Here is a 27,837-nt window from a genome sequence, read left to right as displayed (position 1 = left end):
ATGATATAACATCACTGTAGCGTGAACTTTTTATATTTTCCATAAATTTCACCCAAAAGCCAAAAATCCCTAACTTTTTGTGAGTAGTGTATATATAAGCCGAGATCCTTCTTCTTTCTTTTGTTTTTTTGTGGTAAATTTTGATGCACCCTCACACTGCCCGTAATATTATGCAAGTTGTGTTACACCTTTAAGCGTTACGTGCCCGTGACGTCGCGTTAGCAGGGCGTGGCCGAGCTGTGAAATGTCAGGGAGGAATGGCGCTCGGCGCGGTATTTTGAACAATCGTCTTTTCCTTTGCCTGTTTTATCTGGATACATTCCCCTGCATAACAATTCCGGTAAGCATGACACGGCGTCGACACGTTTGATAGCTCGCCGCACGGCCTCCACGGCAAAGCAGCACACGTTAAAGCTGTGTTTAATGTTTGGATATGATGTAGTGCTAGCTAGCTAGTGTTAGCAAGCTCAGCAAGTTTGCTAGTACAGTTGTGCTGCCCGCTGGGCTGGCTTGATGAGGCTGAGGATGATAAGGATGGTTAAGCTTATAGTCCGACGAGGAAGAGCACAAGGGCGACGGGGCTCGGGTTATTCGCCAGTGCTGATCAAGAAAACCACTGTGCATAATAACACATTAATAAACCATCGCATTTGGTTCATAATTTCGAGCGTGTAACTTTAATTCAGGTTAGCCAGCTATTGTGTCCGCAGATGAGAAGGAAATGCACACTGGCACTCTCAGGAGTTGTTTTTAATAACATGCTCATGCCATTGCTGCACCATAACCTAAACCTTTTTACTGATACTTAACATTTGGACAACATAATTCAGCAGTCACGACGCGTTGCATCCAACACTTTTCGGTTTATAACCAAGTTTTTTTTCCCCCCTCACTGCAGGAAAAAAAAACAAATCTATAATTTATCACACGTTAGTTACCACAGAAGTACACATCCTTTAAACCGGCTGTGCCATTTGTAACTGGAAGGCCACAGTAAGTGATATTAATAACACCAGGTCACTTATAACCAAGCAAAACATAGTCGAGGCTGTAGCTAAATCGACATTTGCAGTGAAAATAAGTCTAAGTCAGGGATGAGTGTTCATGTCGGGATGCACATTTCAAGTGGCAGGGAGAAATATTAAAAGCTATCGTTGTTTACGTTGTCAGTCTGTCAAAAGAGTTTGAGACTTGTTAGTCGTGGGCGATTCTGTATTGTTATCCGCTCCTTTTTAGCAGTGTTTTGAGTTGGATTTGAGGTGTATCCCACAGGCTGGGCAGGCTAATGTTAGATGCATTCTCTCATTATCTGTAGCTTAATGTTAGCCGGGGAGCTAACTGAGCTGATGACGAGGTAAAAATGGCGGATCTTTCGAAATCCAACCCCGGCCTGAAATAGTAACGCAGCCAGCAAACAGCTTGTCGCTTTCCCTTACTCTTGCCTCTAGCCGCGACGAGCTGGTGGGTTTTCTTGTGAGGTTGTTTAACTCAACACAGTGTCACCGGTGTTTTTTTGACTGAAGAGACGAAAGCGATGCAAGCAGTTTAGTTTGTGTCATATGGGATGGACAGTGTTTGTGTGTTGTTTCGGTGGTTCATGTTGAGTGGAGTCGGGCAGGACAAAGATTTGTACAGTGGGAGACGATCGGTGCGGCCTAGCGAACCCAGCATCAGCTGTCAGAGCAATATAAGTGCGATGAAACCATAACACGTTTTGTAGATCCCCCTTCAATTAAAACTGCATGCGATTCTTGAAATAAAGTTTTCCAGCCTCAGGTTTTGCCTTCGGGAAGTTATGAATGCACGGCTAACAAAATAGCTCCAACTACCTTGATTGCTTGTTTGGAGATATTCAATCTAAAACATTTTGCCGGTGTATTGCGTTTTGTATGGGGCAAATATGCTTATTAGTGTATTATGATTATGTTATGGAACTATAAACCTTATTTTTGTTGTGGTAATATGTAGCAACAAAAACTGTGTCAAGCAGCTGCATAAACTTGAATTGTGATATTTTTTTGTATATGAGACATAATGTGGTATTTTGATATGTGATGTATTTGGTCAGACAGACTGGATGCTGTCTCTTGTATAAACTGAGTATTGCAAAGTATTTAATACAGTGTAATAAGAATATTTAGACATTGAACTGTATTGCATGTTTTTAGCACTGTGACAGAACATGTAGTAACAATCAAGTGTCTGACTGTATCGTTCTTTCAACAGTAACTGAGAGTTGAGATTTTGCAAGCATGGATGTGGTGTCACCAGAGCTCAACAGTCTCCTTCCTGATGAGATTATGGATACTGAGGCCATCGTAATGGAGGATGTGCCCGCCTCACAACCCGATGGCACCGCTGTCCAGTCAGAGTCCGGTGATGACGTACCGATCCCAATGGAAACAGATACACCCGTTGTTTCTGAAAATTTGAGCTTCTGCTCAGATGCCTCTTCGACGGAGCACACCCAGGCTCTGACCACTTCCACCATCACGGACTCCATGCTAAGTATCAGCTCTGAAAGCCAGCTTCCTCTCACACTCTCCAGTGCATCGTCATCCCTTCTCACCCTTAAACCAACCCTGGCCACTTCCACGGCCACCACCAAAACTACAGATAGCGTGACCGGGACGAGCGTGACTACAAGTGGGTTACAAAGGCTCTCGGCTCCTTTTACCATCTCTGCTGCAAACCACCAGATTATCCTCAATAAGGTGGCCTCTTCTCAAGCCATTGAAGCTGCAAAGTCTGCAAGCAGTTCAACCCAGGCTGTGAAGCAGGAAGGCCAGAAATTTTTGGTTAGAACAATAGGGAAGTCAGGGCAACCCATAGTGTTCCAGTTGCCCAGCACAGGCAGCAAGCCCGGGGTTGGGCAGGCTTCAGGTGACGCCAAGTCCCAGGCTCCTCAGTTTAAGGTGGTGACCATTGGGGGAAGGACTGAGCTGAAGCCTGTGATTGGGAGCACTGCCAGCCAGGTGCCTACGCCGACCCCGCAAGTGAAGACTGTGCAGGTGAGAGCTGTTTATCTAAGTTGTTGTTTTCATATTAAGCAAATTTTAGTGTTGTTTCATAATTTTATAGGCATATATAATTTGTAAACAGCTGTGTAATTTCAGTAAATGTATTGGGGAAAAAACAAGCAAAAGAATTGACTCATCAATATATGTCTTTTGGTCAAAAGAGACTCTAATTATTAGTCATAAATCATGGCACAAAAATGAATAAATGAATAAAATAAAATTTATTGAGTCATGCAGTTTTATGGGAAAAAAATCTGTATCCCAGGTGGGTAACCTCCCAAAAACCTCTCAAGTTAACTTTTATATTACATTTATCTCGAGAGCTGGGATACACCACCAAGCTGACATTCAAATCTGTTGTGTTTTGGCAGGACAGTTCATGAAAAAGATAGCTTTAATGTTGTGAGGAACTAAAGGCATTTCAGTGAGCTTTTTTTTCCCCCAGCCATGATACTCATGTAGGCCTGCGTACAGAAAGGATTTAGGTGACATTAAGTACCATTTGGTGGCGTGCAGGGTTCTTGGACAACTTCAATTAAAAACAGCTGATTGCAATTCTGAACTCTTGCCCCGGCCGTCTTAACAGTGTGGAACTTACAGATTCTAGGGTGTCTGTCGTTCAACAGTGGTTTAGCACAAGACACGCTTTTTTTGTGACTTTTTAGACAATGTTTACACTTCGTTACCAAGACCGTATGGTGTCCACCTCCGTTGAGTTTTCTTAAGCCATTAGTGTCGAAAAGTCATAAAAACAAGGAAAACACCTTTTGTTGCTGGTGTGTGTGAATTCTCTCAGCCAAGCATGCAGCTCTCCTCCTGTGATCAGCTGTTGTTGTTTATTTCACACATTTCTAGACCTACTACTATTATTTTTGTTAATAGTCGAGGTGATTTTAATGTTAATATTTTCAGTTACAATAATATTGATAATAGTAATAAATATAATTGGACTCAAAGAGATGTGCATTCCATCTTTGAGCTAGTTTGAAAACATAAAAGCAATAAATTATACTTTGTGGGCAAAGAAATAAGTCTGCTGGGCTAAAAGACAGGCATGTAGCCTAAAGTTAATGTCATAATATACACATGTATATATATTTTTTTAAATTACTGAAGAGTCATTGTGGTAACAATTAAACATGGTTTGGGATGTAGCCCGGCAAGCAGACCCCTGGCTGTTCTAGTTTTACACCAAAAGCTGCAAGGAAAAGAAAATATGAGGCAAATATGAGTCACCTTCTGAAAATCTGCTTTCTGTGCTTTACTGTGATGGCAAAGTTGCCTAACATGCTATGACAAACCAGCCTGGCTGAAGTCGACTGTGCACAGAAGCTGGCCTTACTTTAGTGGTGTAAAGTCTGTTGTAGGCTGTTAGTAATATAGCGTTTTTTATGAAACGATAACATTAACCTTTTCTATCAGCTACGTACAACGTATAGCAGCATAGTGTTAGCCTGCCTGTACAGAGAAAAAATAGCCAACTGTGTCTGTCCTGACATTTTTCAAAGCCCTGAGCCCTCTGCATTGATCCTGTGTTGATCCTTGCTCTGCCCTGATCCTGATTATGCTGTTTATCACTCATGTAACAAGATTTTTTTTTAGGTTTTACTGACTTGTCCCGTGTCTTTGGTTGAGATCGGCGCAAAGCTGCTTCAGCGTCTCCTAAAAATCAAATCAACCGGCATCCTAGGATTTTACTCTAACAGTATCCTACAAAGAAACTGAATTCACTGATTGGTGAATGTCCCTATGTACGGCCCATTGCTGTGTTTGAAATTGGACCACAACAAAAAATATTTGGGTAGTTAACGGGACAGTTTATTAAAAAATTTGAAATAATTTTGTTGGATTTTGTTGACTAAAGGCAATACCTTAAGTCAGCATATATTAATATGATTCCTGTGGATGTATAATTTTTATTAAAATGTTGAAGCACAAAGCTGACACATTATACTAGTAGTAACAACCTTACTCCTACTTAAAACTTAACTCAGCAGAAGCCCAAATGTCGTTACTTAGTAATTACCTTTACACATATCTGTAATGCTTATTTGAATAAGAAAAACTACACTTACTACACACTTACTTCCACTTACTTACTACACTTACTAAACTTATTACATTCTTAAAAAGCATTAAATAAACCTTTGTGGTACCTGCAGAGACCCTGTGTGTTGGTCAAACAGTCAAGTTACACTGGCAGTAATCACACCGATCAGAGAGGCAAAATCAGAACTGCAGCTCACTTGACATGTTGAGGAAATAACTTGTATGTACTTGGCTGTATCGTAGCAAAATGTAAGCCAGTGTAAGTAATTAAGTAAAACTTATTTATATAGCAATTTTTAAAACACATAGTTACAAAGTTTTTCACACGTGGAAAATGAAAACAAAACAAAAAAAATGTTAAAAACCACAGACAGAGGACATGTAGATCCAATGTTAATCTAAAGCTCTTTAACGAGAAAGAGGAAGAAAATCCGCACACTGAATTTGAGCTCCCAATAGGCTTTATTGACGACGTTTCGACCAAACGGTCTTCCTCAGGCAACTAGGAAGTTGCCTGAGGAATTCAGTGTGCGGATTTCAGTGTTCAGTGTGCGGATTTTCTTCCTCTTTCTCGTTGTGATCCTCTGATCATCCGGCACCTGGCCTAAAACAGGATTGGATATGCGCGCAACCACTCTGTCTCTGTAATCTAAAGCTCTTTTACAGAGATCTATGGAAAGGTTTGCCTATAAAAATGAGTCTTCAGGAGCCAGTTAACACAGTCCAGATATTCAGCGAAATGAATTGGCTGGGGAACACTGTTCCAGAGAGTTAGGTTAGGTTAGGTGAGTTATTGAGAAGTGGTAAGGGGAATACGGAGATCAGACACATAACAGGTGACAAGGATATGTACTGAATAATTCTGAATATTTCCAGCCTGGGCCTTATTTGCCTAGTTATTCCCATCATGACATTTGAGATCGTACTTCACTGACAGCAGCCTGGATGTTGTTGGAAGTAAGAATAAAAAACTTAAATGAACTGATCTTTTCAACACAATAGCACACTGCAGGTTCATATCTCTTGAATTAGCTTCAATCGAACAGTTAGCAAAACATTTCAGTCACAATAGTGCGTCAGATAGTTGTTGTTGTTGTTTTTTTTTCTTTCTATTTTTAATCATTGTCCATGTGCTTCCTTGTTTACTTTGCTCGCTGCTGGTTTTCTGCTTTGTTCAAGTCATGTCAGAGGAGGCCGAACCAGACTGTGTTGCTTCAGTTCAGATGCCGTTTCTATTCCTTGTTTTGAACCACTCCCACATATTTGTGATACTGGGTTGGAGACACCACAGTTTTCTGAGAATTCCCGCATATCCTGCTTATAATGACCTCTAGGAAGTTGATGTAAATGTTTTTTTCACATTTGGCAGTTTCAGTCAATGGATGATTGATTTGGAGCTGGGTGATGTGTCAATATTATATTTATATTGTGATATTATACTAGACTAGATTATTCCTGACTTTAAAGTCTCCATCACAATAAAGGGATGCATTTTTTTTTTAAAACTTAGACCTCTCTACAGGTTCTACCTGCTTGGTCATCATATCCACATAAGTTGTGATTGTTTGTTTATTGTGTGTGAATATCTTATGAAAGCATGAACAGTCATCCATACAATATCATCACAACACCGTTTTAGTCCATATTGACCAGCCAGATTGAATAGATAGTCATTGCTTATAGTTTGCACGTTATTGTATGTTTTAATTCACTTATTGAGGTTCACCTGTTTGAGTCCACTGCTTTGGTTCTTGTGTGTTTACTAGACAGCAGAACTCGTCCTGGCGACTGGTATATGAAGCTTGTCAGTGAAAAAAGTTAATTTACAGCATAATCAATCATACGGTGTTAGTGGGAGGCAAAAACCAGGAAAATAAAGCTCAGGTTGAAAATAACCAGAATTATCCTTTATGAACTTTTAATACTTTTGCAAATATTTGCTAAATAACAATGCCAACGGCCTGTAACATTGTATTGGGTTATTTGTTTGTTTGTTTGTTTTGTTTTGTTTTGTTTTGTTTTGTTTTGTTTTGTTTTGTTTTGTTTTGTTTTGTTTTGTTTTGTTTTTGGAGGAGGAGGTATACTTGTGCCTTATTAATTCCTGGAAAATTAATTAATCCTACTACTACAATAAATCCTCATATGATTAAATGAACACATCAGATTTAAATTACATATTGTAGTTTTAAATACAGTAAACCATGGGGGGGCATCAGACTACTAGGATCTGTCAGGCTGACTTCTGAATATTACTACATTTCTGGAAATGAAAGTAACTGTATGTTGGACATAAAAAAACATGTCATAGTGGCAGTAACTTGAGTTTCATATAGGAATATGTGTCCCTTTTTATGTGCATTGTATTTATTATTTATTGAATTATTTTTCCACAGATCACTAACAAAACACAGGTTTCCTCAGCCACGCCTATAAAGTTTATCATCGCTAATACAGTAAACAGCAAAGGACTAACTGCTCAGAGATCAGTCTCTCCTGTTATCGCAGGTAATTTCTTGTGCATAATTTTCATATTGACACTGAATATGAGCTGTTCAGAGCAATTATATTTGTTCACTTTTAAATAAACAAATCCATTTTTTCATGTCAGGACGGGTCCTGACTCAGAACCCCCCGGTGCTGCCTCCAAGGACCATTACTCTTTCCGAGCCCCTCAACACTAGCATACAGAGTATGTCCAGCAAAAAGATTGCTATTTCACCCCTCAAGACTCCCACCAAGGTAAGTGCAATATGCCCTTTTTTTTTAACCAATAAATCTTAATTGTTTGAAAACTGCATTACAAGAACTTTCAGCTTAATGCATTATTGGCACCTGAACTTAATCTGTTATGAAAATGTACATAGCAGTTTTTAATTTTTTTTTCTTAATTGCAGTTCTTAAAAAATACTCAAGAACTTTTTAAATATTCTCTTTAGAATATCTTATCTTTCTTTTAAAGGTTATGTCTGGAAAAAATTAAGAACATCTGTTCTTAGAAATTTTCCTAAGTTTTTGACGTGTATTCAGGATCTTCATGAGAATGCTTTGTGCATCCAGCCTTAGATTATTAATGTACCTGTGCAAGTCACACAAATACTTATATTGTATGGGAAATGGAAATGCGTAGGATATCAGTGGCCATGGTTACACTTGTTAAAATGTGACATGCCTGATCGGATAGTGATCCCTCATGGATATATTTCATTTTATGTACAGATAAATTGTCTGGCTTGTGGCCACATGCTGTCCACACCTCACTCAGATCCAAACTCAGTGTGAGCCAGGCCACCTCAGCATGTGGTCTGGCTGATCAGATCCAGATGCGAGCAAGTTCCAATCTCGGAGCGTTCAGACCTGACAGTTAATGTGACCTGGCATGATCAGTTGACAGGAGTCGCATTGAAAACACAAGTGTTACCCCGGCCAAAGTATTGGATCAAATGTTTTGTTGAACAGAAAGAAAAGTTGTTCTCTATTCCTCCATTGATGGTTCACACAGTAACTGACCATACTGCACTCTCCTTGTCTCTGTCAGCTGACTGTGGTATCTGTGGCTTCTCAGATCCCCACCTCCACTCAGAAGCCAATGACACTGCCTGTCAATGTAGCTCTCGGACAGCAAATACTTACAGTGCAGCAGCCCACAACTGCATCTCCAGCCAAGGTGGTGTCCAGCCAGTCCACAGCACAGGTGAGATGAACAGAGCGAAGCACTGTTTAGCATAGAGCTTAAACTTGAAATGGCGTGATGAACGGTACTGTATACTCAATTTCCCAGCCAATCAGTGCTCTTGACAAGTGTGTTGTCTCTCTATCCTGCCCCGTCCTCACATTCAGTCCTACTTTGTCTGCTGCCGACTGGTTTTCCTCGAGTAGGTAGTGGTGAGTTTAAAGGCTATCACAGAGATATTCCAGGTTCTGAACAGGAATTTAAAATGGAATTAATATATAAAGTAAATTACAACATGGTTTGATGAGTTGGGTGCTTAATCAGGGGCATATAGTAGTTGTTAGTACAACATTAGCTAATGTGATGAATCTGACTCTCCACTTTGATGAATGAATTTGTCCGCTAAATTGGATATTTGGCAAGCTTTATATGCCCTTGATTTTGTGCTATAAATGTCAAACATTAGCCATGAAGTAAATACGGGTGGTTTGTTTGGAGTGTGAAAATGATTGACTAGACTTTACTCACAGTCAAAATGAAGACATACATAAGGTGATAGCACCACCTTAGAAGAGTCAAGTCTGTCAGTCATGGGGCAAAGCTGCAGAAGGTAAGCGACAAATGAATTGTTAAGCCTCCTTTCCATTGTTGGGCCAAACAGTTCTGAGCACAGAGAGTAACTTTCATTGGCATTTCCACTTGGGAACAGGTTAGCATGGAATGGTTACAGACAGCACAGTTAGCTAATTGTGTTTAGTGCAGCTGAACAGTGGGATTGCTTATAGATGTAGGTTTTCACTAATTGGTTTCACATTTGAATCATTTTCCGTCATTATTTGTCCACATTGGCATCAGCCGCCGCTCTTCACTAATGTTTTTGCTCAGACTTGTACTTGAAGTTGTAAGGGATAGCTTTCCTCACTGTGTGATGCTCTCAGAATAATTTGCTCCTCATTGAGCGTGATGTCACTGTTGCCCAGCAGGTGTCAGGGTAGGACAAAAATTTTAAATTGTCTCAGTGAAAGTAAAGAAATATGCAATGTGGCTGTTTTTAGGACGTCATAGACATGGGAGGGTGTTCATGTCAGCCTGTCAAGTGCAACGGGAAAACCCTGGTATGGCTGTCTAATGGTCCAAGAAAAACAAGCAAACTGGAAAAAACTGTTCAGTTTATGTGGTATAGACTAGGAAAGTCTGAACACTTTTTTTGTGATCTGGCGCATGGAGGGGCAGAAGAAAGCCACAAAAATGTATTCAGCATGGTCCGTGTCCCTTATGGTTTTATTTTTATTTACTCCCTTATTCATTAAAGACAAATATGCAAATTTGCGAGAATACCGTTTTCTGTAATTTGTATCATGTTATTCTCTCTTTTTCACTCAATACTCTGTCTCTCCTTTCACTTGCACTTTTTCAGAATATAAAACCATTGCAGTCAGTGGCTGTGGGGGGTGTCAGTGGCTCCCAGTTCAAGACCATCATCCCCCTGGCCACCCAGCCGAATGTGCAGCAGATTCAGGTGCCAGGTAGCAGGTTCCACTACGTCCGCCTTGTCACAGCAACCACAGGCAGCAGCACAGGACAGACCAGTGGTCCCAGCACAAGCTCCATACAACCAGGTCACATATCTACAGGCCTCTTCACTCCAATTGTATAGCCTAATAAAAGACTCAGTTTCCACTTACTGCATTACTCACTTACTGTGTCTTTAAAAGTTGTTTTACATCTTAGAGGTTAGGAGTAAAGGCAGATCAGGAATCTTTTACATAACATCCTATGATGCTTATGTCCCACAGCTAAACCAATGGTGGTCAATACAGGAGCAGTGAGGATGTCTGTCCCGATTGTCCAGGCACAGACCATGAAACAGGTGACTTGCTTGTTACACAAATTTTGCAAGCACTAATTCAAAGCACCCCATAAAATGAGCTGCATTCAATATTTATTTTGTCCTTAGGTGGTCCGTAAGCCTTTGACATCAACGGCTCAGGTTGTGACCACCAGTCATCCCCAGCAACGCCTCATCATGCCTGCAACTCCCTTACCAATCCAGCCCAATTTCACCAACCTACCTCCAGGCACTGTTTTTGCACCAGCTCCTGGGGGCGGGAATGTGGGCTATGCAGTTGTGCCAGCACAATATGTCACACAAGTTAGTGGTGTTTTATCAAATATACTTGGTCAGTAGTGTATGAGATGCACAATTACTGTGAGCAAAAGGAGTTTGATTCTGTGTTGTTTTAGTGTGTCTACTGTTACTGTTGCTTTCTTTGCCCCTCCTCTAGTTCCAGCAATCACCGTATGTGACCCTGGCAAGTAGCTCTGGTTTCCCTGCTTGCTCTGGTATCCAGTCTCAGGCCAGACTACCACTCAATGGGTAAGGAGGAACATAATGACACAAGGTGTAACTATGAAGTCTATTTACCTAATAGACTTTTGTGTTAATGTTGTGCAAAAACAAAGCAAAAACAAACAAACAAACAAAAAAAAAAAAAACCAGACCCTTTAATTTAAACCCGGAGTACTCTTCATTTGATATTAATTAATTATTAATTGGCATGGTTTAACTATGTTTACAGGTACACAAGAAACCATATTACTGTGAGTAACCAGGTTAGGGCAGGAAATTGGATAATGTGTTCACGTCTTGCATTACTTTCATTACTCAGAAGCCGCGCTTTAGATAGGACAGTACTTGGTTTCCCCCTTTGTTTCCTTACATTTTTCGACAATGGATAATGAAAATAATTAATCATTCTTCAGCGACCATGTTGAAGACCTGGTGAAGTAGTATTTTCCCAAGCAATGTACAGTTGGTATTCAGAATTCCAAGAAAGAGTTTACACAGTCCAGTGATCTGGTTTCACTGGGTTTCCCCTAAGCCCTTAACCCGTTACGGAAACCTGGTTTCTTGTTTACATGGCAGTTCAAGAATTGGATAACTGCTGTATCTGGGAAAAACAGATTACTAAAGTACATGTAAATGCCCTAATTGTAAACTAAAATTAAGGCTATTGTTCAAGAACATGTTCACAAGCTAAAAACAAACAAACAAACAAAACCCAAAGGACAAGAACTGAACTAAAGCTATGTTTTCTTTTTAAGATGACAGATTGAGCCGTGAGCATCTTCTGCCCTTGGAGGAGGTGGCAGTATTGCAAACACTATCACAATTTGAATAAATCGTGTTAATATACTAGAAAGAAAAGAAAACAGTGTTTGGAATTACACTGGGTTAAATGGGTTAAAGTAAGACTAAAAATAGTAAAGCTACAACTGAAACAAAATAATAGTCAACTAAAACTAAACATTTTCAAAAAAATAAATAAATAAATAAAATTGAAACAAAAACTATCAAACCCACACTCTAAACTAGCTAAATTGAAATCTGTTATAGAATTAAAAATGTATGGAAAGTCCACTATATTATTTATTGGTTAATTGGCTCTGATTTTATTCTGATGCAAACAATATCATTTGTTGGTTCACAGCTTGTCAACGGCAGAAACAACCTCAAGACCAAGGAAGCCATGTAATTGCACCAAGTCACAGTGTCTCAAACTGTAAGTGTAACTGCAAACCAGCCAGTGTACTGTCTGTCTTTACTGGTGTTATGAAAAGTTGACAAAACTTGTCTCTGTGTCTTGAATGTACATTTTGTGTAGAAATAAGTCTTCCTCTTTTATACTTTGATTTATTCATTTCTGTGGAAGGTTATTTATTTTTTTATTTAATCTTAATGTGTGTGTTCTTATGGAGATAAGTCCAAACCTTTTGTGTGTATATTTTTTCCCCTCTATTGAAATGAAGAATGAAGAGAGCAAGGATTTACTGATATAGGGCTGCCAGTTCTGGCACATTCAGACAGTTTTGATTGGTAAAACTCTCGTTTTTCCAGATACTGTGACTGCTTTGCAAATGGAGAGTTCTGCAATAACTGCAATTGCAACAATTGCTTTAATAACCTGGAACACGAAACAGAACGACTTAAAGCCATTAAGGTGAGGTGATGGTCCAGTTTTGATTGGTGACCTGTGTAATTGGACTGAATTGTTTGATGTTAGTTGAAACTGTTAATATGATATGTTTTGATAGACATGTCTGGACCGCAATCCTGAGGCCTTCAAACCTAAAATTGGCAAAGGGAAAGACGGGGAGTCAGACCGCAGACACAGTAAAGGCTGCAACTGTAAACGATCAGGATGCCTGAAGAACTACTGCGAGTGCTACGAGGTGGGTTTTCATTTTCCCAGGGTATTAACAGAAATTGTATTAATGTACCATTGCAAAATTTTGCTTTTGTTTCTGACATCACACCGACACTGGCACAGACATTGACAGTGGACTGCTGAGGTGCAACCTGATGTCTTTTCTCTTTCACCGAAGGCAAAGATCATGTGCTCGTCCATTTGTAAGTGTATTGGCTGCAAGAACTTTGAGGAGAGCCCAGAGAGGAAGACTTTGATGCACTTGGCTGATGCTGCAGAAGTTCGGGTACAGCAGCAGACTGCAGCCAAGACCAAGCTTTCTTCACAAATCTCAGACCTACTCATGCGGACCGCACCTGTTATTTCAAGTGGAGGCGGAAGGTAATATTCTGCTGCACAATGGGGATATTACGTTAGAGGAGCATTTTTTTAATGTATCACTGGGAACTCCTATGTGCGCCTCCATTTGTCTGTCAAGTTGGCATAATTTAGAGATAGCACTTAATGTTGATTACTTCAAGTGACCAAGAACAAATTCACATCTGCAGATCAGTTTTGAGCATTGGAACAGTTGGTTTGGTGACAGTATGCTGCCACCAATGACAGCAGTGCATCAGGAGACGTGTGCCTACTGCGACCAAACAATTGAAAATTGTTTAAAAAAAAAAAAAAAGCAACTGCTGCGTTCAAAAATGCATCTCATGTGAGCCTCATGGTACTCTCCAGTCTGATCAGTTAAAGAGTAAAGGTAGGAGCGAGCCCATTGCTCTGAAAGGGAAAAAAATCCTTCTCCCGGAAACAGTCGATAAGGTAGAGTGAGCGCTCAATGTTAAAGTTAAGTCATGCGTAAGATTAATAATCAGACAGTTTTTTAATGACATTTATCTGATCCTCAATTCCATATTTGGCCTGGTCATGAATTTTGCAGTTGTATAAAATATAATATAAAATGTAAAACATAAAATAGGTGACTATAATTTCATTCATTCTAGTGGAACCATTGTTCAGCAGTCGTTTATTATAAAGCCTATTCTTCTCTTAGGTCATTTGAGAAAGAGTCCTAGGCTAAATCAAGTCGATTTACAAGTAACTGATTGGCTAACCGGAGTCTGGTTGATAACGGAAAATGATGTGTTTTCTTCCCAATTCTGTATTTCTGTTACCTGCAGGCTGCCTTACACTTTTGTGACGAAGGAGGTGCTTGAAGCAACATGCGAGTGTCTGATTGAGCAGGCGAAACAGGCGGAGCTAAGTCATCAGCCTCAGGCCCAAGCAGAGAGGCTGATCTTGGAGGAGTTTGGACATTGCCTCATGAGGATAATCAGCTCCGCGGGGAAAGCCAAAACAGACTGTGCTTCCATCAACTGCTAGGCCAGGCTCTCTGGTGCTCCCTACATACCAACCACCCTTAGCCATCCCTGGGGGTGCAGAGGAATGGATATACCTGTTCTGTGTTTCAGACCCTTCAGGCTTATCTTTGCAGGGAAGAGCAGGGTCTCCCTCATCAAAAGGCAGAACTATTGACAGTAGATGAGTTGCACTGCCTTGGCCAAGCTGTGGCCAGCTGGAATTGTAAAAATGGAACAGTCATGTGCACTGTTCACCTACTTTGTAAGCAAAACATTTAAGGGCAAATGGATTGAGCTAAAACTTCTTTGATGGAACCACCCTCTAACTTTTCATCACATCAGTTCACATGGATGTGATGGACAAGAATGAATCAACTGAGCAGGGCAATGTTGAGCAGGAACAGAGCAGAGAACTGAAAGGGCCCTACTTGGCCTCATCAGTTCTCTGAGTTTTACCCCAACTTTTATTCTCCCATTTTTAAAATTTTGTTCAAAATGTCTGTAAGCTCATTTTTATCTCCGCCAGGCGGCAAGATGGAAAGCGTCATGCATTTGTTCATGTTTATCTGTCCGTGCGTGTATCTGTCTGCAGCTAATCTCACATACTGCTGAGCCTGATATTTTTTGTGCACAGTTGTGACTGTATAATCAAGGAGCTCTTGTGGTTGCAGTGATTCAAAACCTTTGAAAAATCAGTTTTATACTGCAATTGAGTGCTAACCTGTTTTATACCACAATTGAGTGCTAACTCCTCAGTCAGAGCACCTGAGAAGGGGAGATGCGCAGACAATGACTCCGTATTTTCCCCTGTCCTGATAGGCGGAAAAAAAAGGGTTTAGGAATTGGGTTTTGGAATTGTTCCTGTCCAGATATGCATGCCATGGTAAAACAACACGCCTGGTGGAGATCTACTGAGTGCACTCTTATGTAATCAGCAGGGTGACTTTAGTTGTTATGTAGTTTTCGGATTTTAGATTTCAGTTTCAATTAAGTTCTAGTATTCAAGGTGCATTTACAGGTTTCGTTTTCAATTTCATTTTCTGAAAAAGTTCTAGCATTAGTCTTGTTTCTGTGTTGTTCATTATACACATTTCTCGGGTAGGATTAAAGGTCACTTATACGCAATTAGTTAATATTAGCTTCTTAGTGTGTGCTCTTTAAATGCACTTTTAAATTTTGTGGGTTACTTCCCCTTGAGATTAGTTCCACAAATTTTATCCTCAGTGATTATGACACACTTGCTGTGGTCAGAAATCAGGTTGCTTTGTCGTACACATTGAAGTTTTAGTGTAGTTGATTAGAGCCCTTAACCACTGTGAACAGTCTCAGTGGGCTCAACAGGCCAACTGAATATGTGAAGCAAAATGACACCCCTTGACCTAAACCCCCATAATGGTAAAAAAAAAAAAAAATCACCCCAAAATAACAGTAATACTACTACTACTAATAATAATAATAATAGAGGAGCCAAAAGGGAGGGAAATGGAAGAAATCTTGGGAAGCATCACCGAGAACGAGAACCCCCTTCCACGCAGACTAAGAGTGCATTGGGTGTTGAGTGGTTAGTTGTTTGTTAAAATCAAATATAGTCATTTAAATTTAATCCAATGATAACAAATCTAACTAAAAACAGAATAAGGCAGATATTACAATAAGGGTAAATACATGAAAGAAACTGATAAGGCATGAATCAAAGAACAAACGTGTAAGACGTGACAATTGCATGCACAGACAACAAGGGATGAACTTTGATAGCCTTTGATTTACTCAGTGTTGAGTAAATGAGAACAGGCATTGTGTTTAATGGGTATGTAGATCTGGGTATCATCAGCATAACAGTGAAAGTTGGTGTCACAACAACAGATGAATTCAGCTAGAGGAAGCCTAAAAATTGAGAACACCAAAGTCAACATTGTATATATACTGCATTACCGTAATAAACACAGTGCCAACCATGAATGCCAATGAAGTTGTCAAGGCACTCTAAAAGAATGGTGTGATCAACAGTGTCAGAAGCTGCAGTCATATTTAGTAATTTAAAAAAATGAAATCCATGGCTGGTAGAATATCACTGACCACCTTTGTGAGAGCAGTTTCAGTGGAGTGAGCGCATTTAAAGCTAAACTGAAGTGGTTCTAAAAGATCATTGGTAGGGCTGTGACAACAACCAGATTACCACAATATTGTGGTCATGTGATTCTTACTGAGGGATACATTTTTAAAATGAATTTATTTATTTGTGGTGCAAATTACAGTTATTAAAGCTATTATCACTGGCGGTCTTCCAGCCTGTGTTCGAGGGCTTCTGGAGAAGTAAAATTTTTCAGTTGCTCGTAAGGGGTGAGAGACAGTCAGTTTAACATATGGGGGAAAGGATATGGATAGGATCTAGCTAATCTCCAGAAAGTTACACAGACATGGAACCAAGGTCAGCTTGTCCAGAGTCCCTGAAAAACCAGGCAAACCTTGATTCAGATTCGCCATGAGGTTTGGTTCCAGAGATAAGTGAAATGTCAAATTTTATATCTCCAGAACAGAGGGTTGTACAGACACAAGACCAAGACTGGCATGTTCAGCGTTCCCAAATCCCCCAGGTTGACATTGGTTACAAGTCGCTCAGTACTTTTGGAGATACTAAGCCTTGGCCCCCCACTCAAAGTGAGAATAAATATCCTTGCCCTATTCTGCCTCTGATTGGCTGGTAGTAATTGCCCTCATTAGTTAGGGTTGAGATAGGGTTAGAGTTTGCCAATCAGGGGCATAGTAGAGGTGAATTTTCCTAGCCAGCATCCAGTGTATGCAGGACCAACAAGGCGATTTAGTCTGACTCGAGACCAAGACTGGCATGTAAACCGCCGTATCCGTGGGGATAAAAAATGTATACGGTCACAGCCCTCATTGTTGGTGGACATTATGGAATTAGAGTTGAATGGCCATAATTTTTCAAGTATTTTAGAAAAGAAAGGAAGATTGCTGTGTAGTTATTTAGTTTTCAGGATCAAGATTAGGTTCTTTAAGACACAGCTTGATCACAGCCGTTTTAAAAATGTAGCACACCATACCTGAGGTAAAGGAGGATTTTAGAAGTATTGGGCCAAGAACTGAGTAAAGTTTTCTTTTTAAAAAATTCTCTAAATCTTATTTTTTATTTTTATTTCAGTTAATGATGATTATTTTTAAAACAATAGTCTTGTGTTTAGTTTTGTTAGTTTTCATTAACAAAAGTAACACTGGTAATCAGTATGTCTACTCACAGGCATACAGAACAATATTTTGATATTTATTTTACCAAGTGCTCATTGTGAGAGGTAATATTGTGGCATATAATGCTTCAAAGTGTTAGAATGAAGCATTACAAACCTAAAAAAATAGAGGCAATATTAGGCCTTATCCAGCAGTAAATAGTTGGGTGGGCACATGTGTAATACATCATGCAGAGAGCTTCCACCATACAGAACTGCTCCAAACAGTTGGAACATGTCTGCATTGGCAAAGTTGAACATGTTGTGGAATGATTCTGTTGACGCCAACAGCCTAGTTATGGTCTGTGTTGTCACCTGCTCACTGCACTGTACTGTACTGTCTGAAAAAAAAACATAAAACGACAAATGACTAGTTAAGTCACAGTTCCAACACTTACTTCTAACAAGACAAGTGAGCAAACTCAATGCAAATAGTCCTCACTTGATCCGTCCATGCTGGCCTGATGGTGCTGTAATACAAAACTGCCCTAAGCCTGTTTGTAGTCAAGTTAGTTGGCAAAGTCGATAAACAAACTGAACTTACTTGAATTCAACAAAACATTGACTGCTTTCTTCCTTAAGACATTTTTAGAATGTGTGAAATTCCCACTGATGAAAACAGTTGAGGGGGGGGAAAACTGCGAAAGAAACAAGGCAGACATCACTATATTTTGTTCACATTGGTGTCATTGCTTTGTTTGGAAAAGGTGACAAGTCATCATGGCTCATGATAAAACTGCTGAAGCTATTTTGGATGAATTGACATGCACAGGCTGCAAGCTCTAGCTTGCGTATGAGCACACACAACGAGTAAGAACCTGTTAACCTGATGTCCTCCCTGATACCATTTTGTCTGCACCCCTATTGTTCACTCTGCTGCTCTTCTGCTAACATTAGTTATGCCCGCATTTCCTTTCCACCAGGACGAAGTGATGAACTGATTTCTTAGTGTTTTATATGGTCTTGAATGCAGGAACAGTAAGGTGGTAAGGTCAGAGGTATTACGAGAATTGGGTTGAATGGTGAAGTGAGCGCGAGGTCAGTCTTAATGGCCCAAATGGACAAAATGCTGCATCTTATTCTTGGCGTTGGAGGAGGAGGTGGAGCTGTATCAGACTTTACTGGATTTGAAGATATTCAGTCATAGATACCTAAAATTGGAGTTGTAGAAGTTTGAATTTACTCACCTCAGGATGAATACCATTTGTTAGACCTTTATAAGATCTTCTCACACAGACTGAGGGTGCTCCTAAAACCCTGACTGAAACAGTTTCTGAAGTATGATGATGGCATTTGACAGTATTTAAAATAATGATAATGGAATAGGAGCACTCAATTATCGAGTTTACCCTACTTGTCCTGTCTGATAACGCAAAAATGCCTTAAAACAATACTAAAAGGGATGGGATAAATATTTTATACTCGGGGGCTCAGATTTCAAAAATATTTTTTTTCTGTTGATGGGGTCTGGTGGGAAAGCAGTTGCTTGAGAATTACATTACCATGTATGCATACATATCAAACCAGGTGTTTATACTTTTCTGTTTTCATGTTTTCTAGCTGACTTAACAATAGTTTCCAGTGCAAACTACCTTTTCATAAAATGATAACATGATTTGAATGAACTTGTGATGATGCTGAATGCAGTAACAGCTGGGAAGCACTTTCACAATTTATGTGGATGACAGATATCGCTGCAAAGCTCCAGGTGCCCTCAATGTCGAGGCAGGGCTGCATGTGTGGCACCACCTCCATCATCAGTGTAGCTATCCACGTGTCTCCTGATGAAGGCGAAGCCTGTGCCTGTAAAACACTTGTAGTTAGTCTAACTCTGTATCCCCACTGATCAGACTGCTAAAGAACAGAATACTTAATACAATAATACATCATCATTAAAGACATAACGGCAGAACATGAAGGAGGTTTAGATTTTAGGTACAACCTCACCTCGTCCACCATGCATCGTGGGGCTTTTCACTTAAAAGTCATGACTCTCTTACTAGTAAAAATATAATTCCAACAGCCCAGAATAAGAACTGAAGAACCCATTAGTTAGCTTTAACTAGTCAATTATATTTTTACAAGTGAGGATTGAGTTGCATATCTGTAATTTAATTACAGATGGATTTTACTAAAAGTAAGACAGACTTACTAAAAGTAAGTAGGAGTGTATACTCTATACACTACTAACCAGCCTGCTCCATGGGCTTATATGCATATAAACTTTTAAACAAAATGTGTGCCAGATCAAATTTTCATATTTGTGTTATAGGTTTTATCTGCTGACATGATGTCTGGATGTGGTACCCTTGGTCAAAATTGCTATATATATATATATATATGATCATATAGACCTAGTAATACTAGTAAGACTAGTAAAAAATTGCATTGTAGATATGTTGAATTAAAATTTCTACTATAAAGTTTGTCAGTGCAGGCCTCTTCCAAAGTTTTTAACAGTAAAAACTGAATTATGACTTGTAAAATTGTTGGCATTTTAGGCTAAAATGATTTGCAATAAATGACAGAGGCACTGCCCACAATAGCGGTGCACAAAATGCCAGTCTGGGGAAGTGTAGCACACTGAGGTACCTGATTTCAGTCATGGCTTTTTGTTTTGTTGTACAAGTACCTCTCATTACATTTCCCGTTGTGAGCTTGGGTAAAACGGTCACTCAGTTGACACATCTGTTCCTGTACAAAAAAAAAAAAAAAAAAAAAAAAAAAAAGAATGCTCAGAATTTCACTAGAAATAGATAAAAGTATTGAAGATAATGCCTGCTCCATTCATACAACCAAGCTGTCTTGGTTATAGCCTGCGTGAAATGGGGAAGCAGTGTGACCATGTGATGTCTTACAGGAAACACCTTTTGTAGTTTAGTTTTCCTGTATAATCAGCTGATGGAAAAGGAAATCATGTACAACAATGTTGGCTTGTATAATTATTGCATATAAAACAAGTAACTCTTATGTAGAATATTTATGTGTTTAAGGTTTTTTTGTGTCATCGTTTTTAGTTTGGACCCATGATATCTGGTGGTCCTCATCAAAATTTTGGTATTTTGACAACGCTACTCCAGTCACAGATTGTAAATTGTAACTGTAGATTGCCTGCTGTCACAGTTTGGCATATTGTTCTGAAAAAAAAACCCAACCCCAAATTCCTGCTTGTAGTTTAGCAGCACCAATATAGACAGTATTAGCCTTTCATTGCTAGTGATTTTGTCCCTGATATTTGCAGAAATGTAACTGGAAAAAAGGCAAAAAGGTTATGAGAATTTAGCACTGTGACCACTATCTTGCTATCCTTGCTATATTTTTTTTATGTATTTCACAGGGACAGTGCACATTAATTAACATTTCTGTAAATGTGCCAGTTTTAGCCAACAGATTAATTTCCAACTGTAGTCCTTGCGTTAGCTCTTTAATGCCAGTTAAAAGAAGATATAAATGCAGACAATGGCAAACTCACATGCAAGTAGAGAGGTGAGTGACACGGAGTTTTAAAAAAGTCAGAAACAGTAGTAGTAGCCAACATTAAAAAACAACAGACAAGAACACAAACAATACTTTAAGTACAAAAAGGTACTAAGTGCAGTAGGGTTGAAGTGAACAAAATAGGCAACATGTTCGAAGGCAGATGAAGAGTAGTGACATAAACAGTAGCACAAGCAGCACGGGATCAGAACTGGAAACCATCTTGGAATGTAAAGGCAGGCAGTTGGATGGTTGTAATGTGGGTGGGTGGGTATTAGTTATATTCACATGCTTGACGGTGCGTCATCCATGTTTTCAATGTATTTACAAGCTGTGTGTGTGTGAGAGAGAGAGAGAAAACTGAGATGGCTGTCTGGCCAAAGGAGCTCACCCTCTGCAAGTGACACAGAATCCATCTGCATATCAGCTCGTTTCCCATCTGTCACCCTTTGAAGTTACAGCAGAAGAAGGAAGAGGCAATTAAATGAGCAGTTTGGTACAAAGTTATTTGTATTCCCAGTCCTACCCTATGCCTGATACCATGACCAATAGGTACCCTGCCTTGTTACATCTAAAATAACTTGAGAATTGTTTTGCACAACACTTAATTGACCATTGCAAAGAATATAACAGAAGCGGCCTTGCACTATTTTATAGAAAACACTAACTCCAAGATCGACGAGGCGTTGGCTGTGTTCTTGTAGACCTAAAAAAAAGTATTTGACACTGAACACTAACCCTTATGAGGAAGTTGTCAATATTTCATTTTTTCCAAAGATGCTTTGCACTTGATGCAAGCTTTCATTGATAATAGATCCCAGTGTGTTGAGGTAAATGTAACATCAACTTCCCTGAACAATGATATTTGGGGTGCCACAAGGCACCACTTTTGGGACCACTGCTCTTCAGTCTTCATAAATACCTGTCTGTTTAGGTAAATGGACACATGTATGCAGATAGTACAGTAATTTATGTTCATGCAAAAAGAACTAGCTGCTGACAGACATTCAGAAATAATGACAAGTCTCCGACTGGCTTGGTGAGTTGTGCCTACAGTGCAACTTAAAAAAAAAAAATTTTTATGTTTTACAAAAAAAAAAAAAAAAAAAAAACAACTTTTAACCATCCACTTTCAGTTTATGTGTTTGACTAAAACTGTCATCGGTATCTAACTTGGAACATCTTGGTCATCATTCTGATCCTAATCTCACATTTACGATGCATACTGTATATGTAAACCATGCCACACCATTAACTAAACTCAATTTATCCATTTAAATACTTGAGCAATCTAATCACTGGAGCAGCCCAACTTTACTGAAGGCCCGTGTGTAAATGTGTACTCTCACATCAGTTTGTAAACTGTGGGCACGGATTTTTAATTCAAGAGCACAGTTTACATATTTGTGGGCATGGATTCATAAACTCAAGGGCATGGATTATGAATCCAAGAGCACAAATTTCTAAACCAAGAGTACGTATTTACATGTCTTTCCTTTTCCTCAGCTGATCCCAGAAGGGCTCCATACACATGTAACGTACTGCTTGTCAATCTTCTCCTCAAACAACTTTTAAACCTGTTCGATCAATATACAAGCAAACACTAAAGGTCCTGGACAAGAATATTATTCCATCAGAATTGGCTTCAGCTGCACAGTTTGTGGTGCTCTGACCCCTTGTTGGAGTAGCATTGGTCCAATTGTATATATTCCTTGTCTGTGTATTATTTTCCTGCATTTATTGTGCTAACTGCATGTCGTTTATGCGTTGCTCCCGTCTTTCTCCCAATTGTGCTCATCTAAGTATTAGTGTGCTTTATGTCTTGACATGAAAATTATTTTTTACCTGTTTTTAATGGCGTTCTCCATTTTGCCCAGAGACTGTTGCTAAAAATCGGCCTGATGCATTTACAGAAATACTCATCAGTGTGCACTGTCACTGGAAAAATCTAAGGGAAAAAAGCCAGTAAGACTTTCCTACAAATGTGTATAAGGTAACTATGGGTCCTTCACATGTCTCCCCCAGTCATCCCAGGACCCTCAGAGTCTGTTATCTAATTTAACCCCATCATGTGGGGGGTGACACATTTGGGACCATTTGGGCTCTGCCAGATCCAACAAGTCTCAATACCTGCTCCTCCACAGGGGGTGTGAGGTCAGTGAGGGCTGCACAGCTGGCGCTACTCTTGACTCCAGGATTCACTACAAAGCAAATAAGCTTGTATGGACACACAAATAGATGATAAAGTAGGCTGGGTTGAAAGCTTTTTGAAAATGTATGACTGCAAAAGGGAAAGAAAATCAATGACAAGCAGAAGTGGGCAACAGAAATCAAACTTCTTACACTGCCACAACTTTCTACCTATTGTACAACTTGCCTGGTTTTCAGTGGGATCATTCTTTACATTATTCTTTACTTACTCTATTAGGTGCAAAATTATTATTTTTATGAGTGTGTAGCAATAAAACCAAACCAACTCTTCTTACAAAATAGTTAAATAGAGTCTTATTCAGCTCACTACATCGTGTTAAATGCCTTCGGTTTTCCTGACAAACCTCACAGAGCTGCCAGATTATTTTATTTATTTATTAAGGAACAGTTTGGTTTATGTGTATGTTCTCAAGTGAGTCTTTGGGCCTTAAATCAGTCCCTGCAGGGCTCCGGTATAAAATTCAGGCCCCCTGGCTGTCTGCCGGACACCAGAGGATCTAGGGACGGGCCTGTTTTGCGGAAACGTCACGGTCTAATTTTACACACGGGCGTTTTACGACATCTTTGACGCAACGAGCGTAACGAGATTAGTTCCGGAGCAGGTCGAGGTGGCAGACCCAGAAGACATGCGCTTCTGGAGAGGAGAGCGGCATTATGACCCGAAAAGCCGCATGAAAACGCACTCTTATTTTGCACAGCCTCGCTGAAGAGGAGTCGCCATGGTCTCCTGAAGCTGCACACGGCGAGCGGAGCGGCTGCGAAAGAAGCGCAGGAGCCGCCACCGCAGCTCTCCACGTGGCCGCCGCGTCCGACAGCGAGGTGGGCTGACACTTAAATCTCATCATTTTTATTATTTATCTGCACAAGTAACCTGAGATAGTCTACCAAGCGTTAATGTTCGCGATAAGCAAAGCATCTCAAACGGACAACTTTATACCTGAGAGTTTAAAGCTAAGCGATCTCGTCAGGGCTTCCGTAGTTTGTAGCATGTAGCGTTTTAGTTTATTAAACAGCATCAAATGATGTTTCTGATCCATCAAGGTTGCTGCAGGCCCGCCTCATGTAATGTGAATTTATGCAACAGTCCCACGTGCGGTTGTTTGCTATGTTTATTTTATATTTAATGATTATATTTCGTGTGCTTTCTATGCAATCTAATATAAAGCCATCAATAAATTAAGAGTCAGAACTACATAAATGTGCAATATGGAAGAGAAGCGAAAAAGGAGACATAAAAAGATGAAAGATCATAAAAATACACAGACATAACGCATGTTTTTTCTGGGATAAGTTGTGTCAAGATGATGCACTATGAGAAACAGCAAAACAAGATAAATCCTTGAAGCTTGGAAAGATTGAAATGTTTTTTTTTTTATTTTAGATATATTTGTTGATTGATTTTTCTTAATTTTGTATATTAGTAAAGGGTGTAACGCTGAACCTTAAAAATCCAAATTGTTCAATACTCAATACACCCTACAAATTGTATGAGAGCCATCTAACAACACACTTAGCTGAAGATTTAATGAATATACTATATATAAGTATTTTGATGTTAATTTTAAATAATTAAGTAGATTTTGCCTCATATTTTAATATTTGTAGATTTCATGATGTTATCCCAAATCTCTCAATTAAGAAAACACTAGAAATGGTAGTGTTTTTTGTTTGTTTGTTAATGTACAAAACAAAACAAATTTGTGACCCAGAAACTGCAATACAAACGAAACCATGGATTTATTGAACCATTACAATCCTAATATTAATTGCATTGTTTATATACTTGATAAATGCTACAATTCGTTGCCCATTAATGAATACGATGAATACAATCCCCTGTATTTTCCCTGTTAAATTAGTGATGGATCAAGTCAGCACCGATGCCCTAATAAAAAAGGTTTAACTGGATGTCTTGACTTTGACAGATGGACTGAGACGACGGCTGCAGTGAAACAGCACCGTCTCCTGGCTCTGTGGACATGACAGGTCGGTGTGTGTTGCCACTGTCCTGTACTGTGAGAAGTGAATTACAGTCCCAATGATTATACCAATCACTACCCATCTGACCCATTCATGTGAATGGGAAAGATTAGCCTTGAGCTTCTATGAGGGTGCTGTCATTCATCATTCATATTTCTCAAGCGTGACTCGAATTGAAATGTGATTTGTGTGTCAAAAACCTTTTCACCTTACCTCAGTGTCTTTGTTGTTCCTCCAGGTCCTCCTGCTGAGGCACACACCGGTTTACGGAGAAGATCCAGCGTGGATCTTACTGTCTTTAACATTCTTGAGTCACAATTTTGTCTTTATTTTAAATCTGTTGTTTAATCATGCAGAACTAGTTTTGCACTGGTTAAAATAAAGCTGCTTTGAGCATGTTTTTATTGATTTCATCACAAGACTTAAGATATTGATAATGTATAAAGGCTTGGTGAGATGGTGGTGTTTTTTGTGGAGCAATGTGACACTTATCAGGTTTTTATATTATTTTTTGGAACTTCTCAGTCACCAGAAGTCCCAATTTGTGACAGGTGTAAAGGGGGGTGCAGCGGGGGGGAAAAAAAAAAAAAGCTCCTAATGAGGTAAAAACTCCCTTTGAGGTAAAAACCTGCTAAATGCATTGGTAAAATATATATGTATGAACCACAGCATTGTTCATCTTATCCTTAATTGTCCTACTTTCTTTTCCTAATTTAATGGGCATAAGTTCTCAATGTCCTGGACCCTTTTCATATTCATAGGTTTTTAACTGGGCTCAACTTGAAGGTAACAGGAGGGGTAAAATCAAAAGCCTGGAGCCTCATGCATAATAACAAGCAGTGCATACACAGTGAGCTTTAATTCATATACATTAGAGGGGTTTTACATATGTGAAAGAGCTGCTACAGGATAGTAATGCTGTAAAACACGGGATTGAATTCGTGACTTTTAAAGGGGACCCTGACATGGTAAACAAAGTATTTTTAGGAACCTCGTTCTGCCAGGCTGCTCGGCTAAATTAGGCTTTGTCTTGCTCAGCATATGTGAACTGTATGGACTAAAGTATTAGGCCACTTACGCATTACACCTACAGGAGCTTTTATGACATCCCATTCTAAATCCATAGGCATTAATATGGAGTTGGTCCCCGTTTGCAGCTAGAACAGTTTCCATTCCTCTGGGAAGGCTTTCTACAAGATTTTGGAGTGTGTCTGTGGGAATTTTTGGCCATTCATCCAGAAGAGCATTTGTGAGGTCAGACACTGATGTTGGACCAGAGGGCCTGGCTCATAATCTCTGTTCTAGTTGATCCCAAAGGTGTTGAATGGGGTTGAGGTCAGGGCTCCGTGCGAGCTCCTGAAGATCTTCCACACTAATCTCAGCCAGCCATGCTTTTATGGAGCTGCTTTGTGCACTGGGGCTCAGTCATGCTGGAACAGAAAAGGGCCTTCCACAAACTGTTCCCACAAAGCTGGAGGCAGAGAATTGTCCAAAATGTCTTGGTAAGCTGAAGCATTAAGATTTCCCTTCACTGGAACTAAGGGGCAGAGGCCCACCCCAGAAAAACAAGCCCACAGCATTATCCCTCCCCCACCAAACTTTACATTTGGCACAATACAGTCAGGAAGGGAACGTTCTCCTGGCATTCACCAAACCCAGAGAAGCATGATTGGTCACTCCACAGAACATATTTCCACAGCTCCAGAGTCCAGTGGCAGCGTGCTTTACACCCAGCGCTCAGTTTTTGTGCTGATGTTAATGCCAGAGGAGGTTTGGAGCTCTGCAGTTACTGAGTCAGCAGAGCATTGACCACTTTTACGTACTATGAGCCTCAGCGCTCAGCGACCCCGCTCTGTAACTTTACATGGTGCTGCCACTTGGCGGCTGAGTTACTGTGGCTTTAAAACGAATGAACTTTACAATAATACCACTTACAGTTGATGGTGGAATATCTAAGAGGGAAGAAATTTCACAAACTGACTTGTTGCAACAGTGACATCCTATTACATTACTATTACAATAGCACACATTCATTGAGTGAATTCAGTGAGCTCTTTAGAACGAGCCATTCTTTTATAAACTGATTAACTAATTGATTTTAACACCTGTGGCAATGGGACTGAACAAAACACCTGACTAAGAAGTGCGACCCAACACATTTGTCTATATTGTGTACATACAATTTTAAATCCCATCAGCATATATGAAATATGATGACATGCTGTAAAGCAGTGGAATAAATCAAATCAGTTTGAACGTGCTCAATATGGACATGTTTTCAAGCAACTGCACACTGCAGCATGTTGTGCAAAACCTTGGTTAAATTTATAACTTCTCAAAAAATTTAGACAAAAACTGAATGCTAAGAAAGACTGATATATTGCTCACCTTTAACAATCCCAATTTTTTGGCAGATGAAACTTCCATAATTAATTTGATAATTACTTTGGCTCAATATTATAGCCATAAAATGATTTGGCTTAAGAAAACACCCTCTATTTACATTTTTAAAGATTCTGATTTTAAAACATTTGACTGTTATTGAAATTTGTAAACACAGGAATCACAAAGAATATGACTCAGACATTTTTAAATTTATTCTACTTAGAATAAATGTTGCTCAATGTAATT

At 39.5% G+C, this 27,837-nt stretch overlaps 1 protein-coding gene and 1 long non-coding RNA gene across 5 annotated transcripts; both read left to right on the top strand.

The window, feature by feature from the left end:
- Positions 1–214: 214 nt before the first annotated feature.
- Positions 215–20,517, top strand: lin54 (lin-54 DREAM MuvB core complex component). 4 transcript variants are annotated; one of them, XR_003929082.1, is made up of 15 exons: positions 215–340; positions 2,227–3,011; positions 7,463–7,574; positions 7,678–7,808; positions 8,605–8,760; positions 10,157–10,358; positions 10,536–10,609; positions 10,697–10,891; positions 11,025–11,116; positions 12,231–12,302; positions 12,638–12,740; positions 12,835–12,972; positions 13,126–13,328; positions 14,117–18,498; positions 18,537–20,517. XR_003929082.1 is itself a non-coding variant. In XM_030065123.1 (14 exons), exons 2-14 carry the CDS (start codon positions 2,253–2,255, stop codon positions 14,316–14,318), a joined length of 2,412 nt encoding a protein of 803 aa, XP_029920983.1. In that variant the 5' UTR covers positions 215–340; positions 2,227–2,252; the 3' UTR covers positions 14,319–20,517. The 4 variants fall into 4 exon arrangements, 3 of the variants coding, with proteins under 3 accessions (XP_029920983.1, XP_029920981.1, XP_029920982.1); XM_030065123.1 differs by having other exon boundaries at positions 8,632–8,760; positions 14,117–20,517; XM_030065121.1 differs by having other exon boundaries at positions 14,117–20,517.
- A 3,240-nt stretch (positions 20,518–23,757) lies between these two features.
- Positions 23,758–25,619, top strand: LOC115369080 (uncharacterized). The gene is made up of 3 exons (XR_003929110.1): positions 23,758–24,045; positions 25,152–25,212; positions 25,445–25,619. It is a non-coding gene; the product is annotated as an uncharacterized LOC115369080 (long non-coding RNA).
- The last annotated feature ends 2,218 nt before the right edge of the window (positions 25,620–27,837 follow it).

The sequence above is a fragment of the Myripristis murdjan genome, chromosome 12 (assembly GCF_902150065.1).
Source record: "Myripristis murdjan chromosome 12, fMyrMur1.1, whole genome shotgun sequence".
In the NCBI taxonomy this organism is placed as follows: Eukaryota; Metazoa; Chordata; class Actinopteri; order Holocentriformes; family Holocentridae; genus Myripristis; species Myripristis murdjan.
This window is presented reverse-complemented; position numbering and strand designations above follow the sequence as displayed.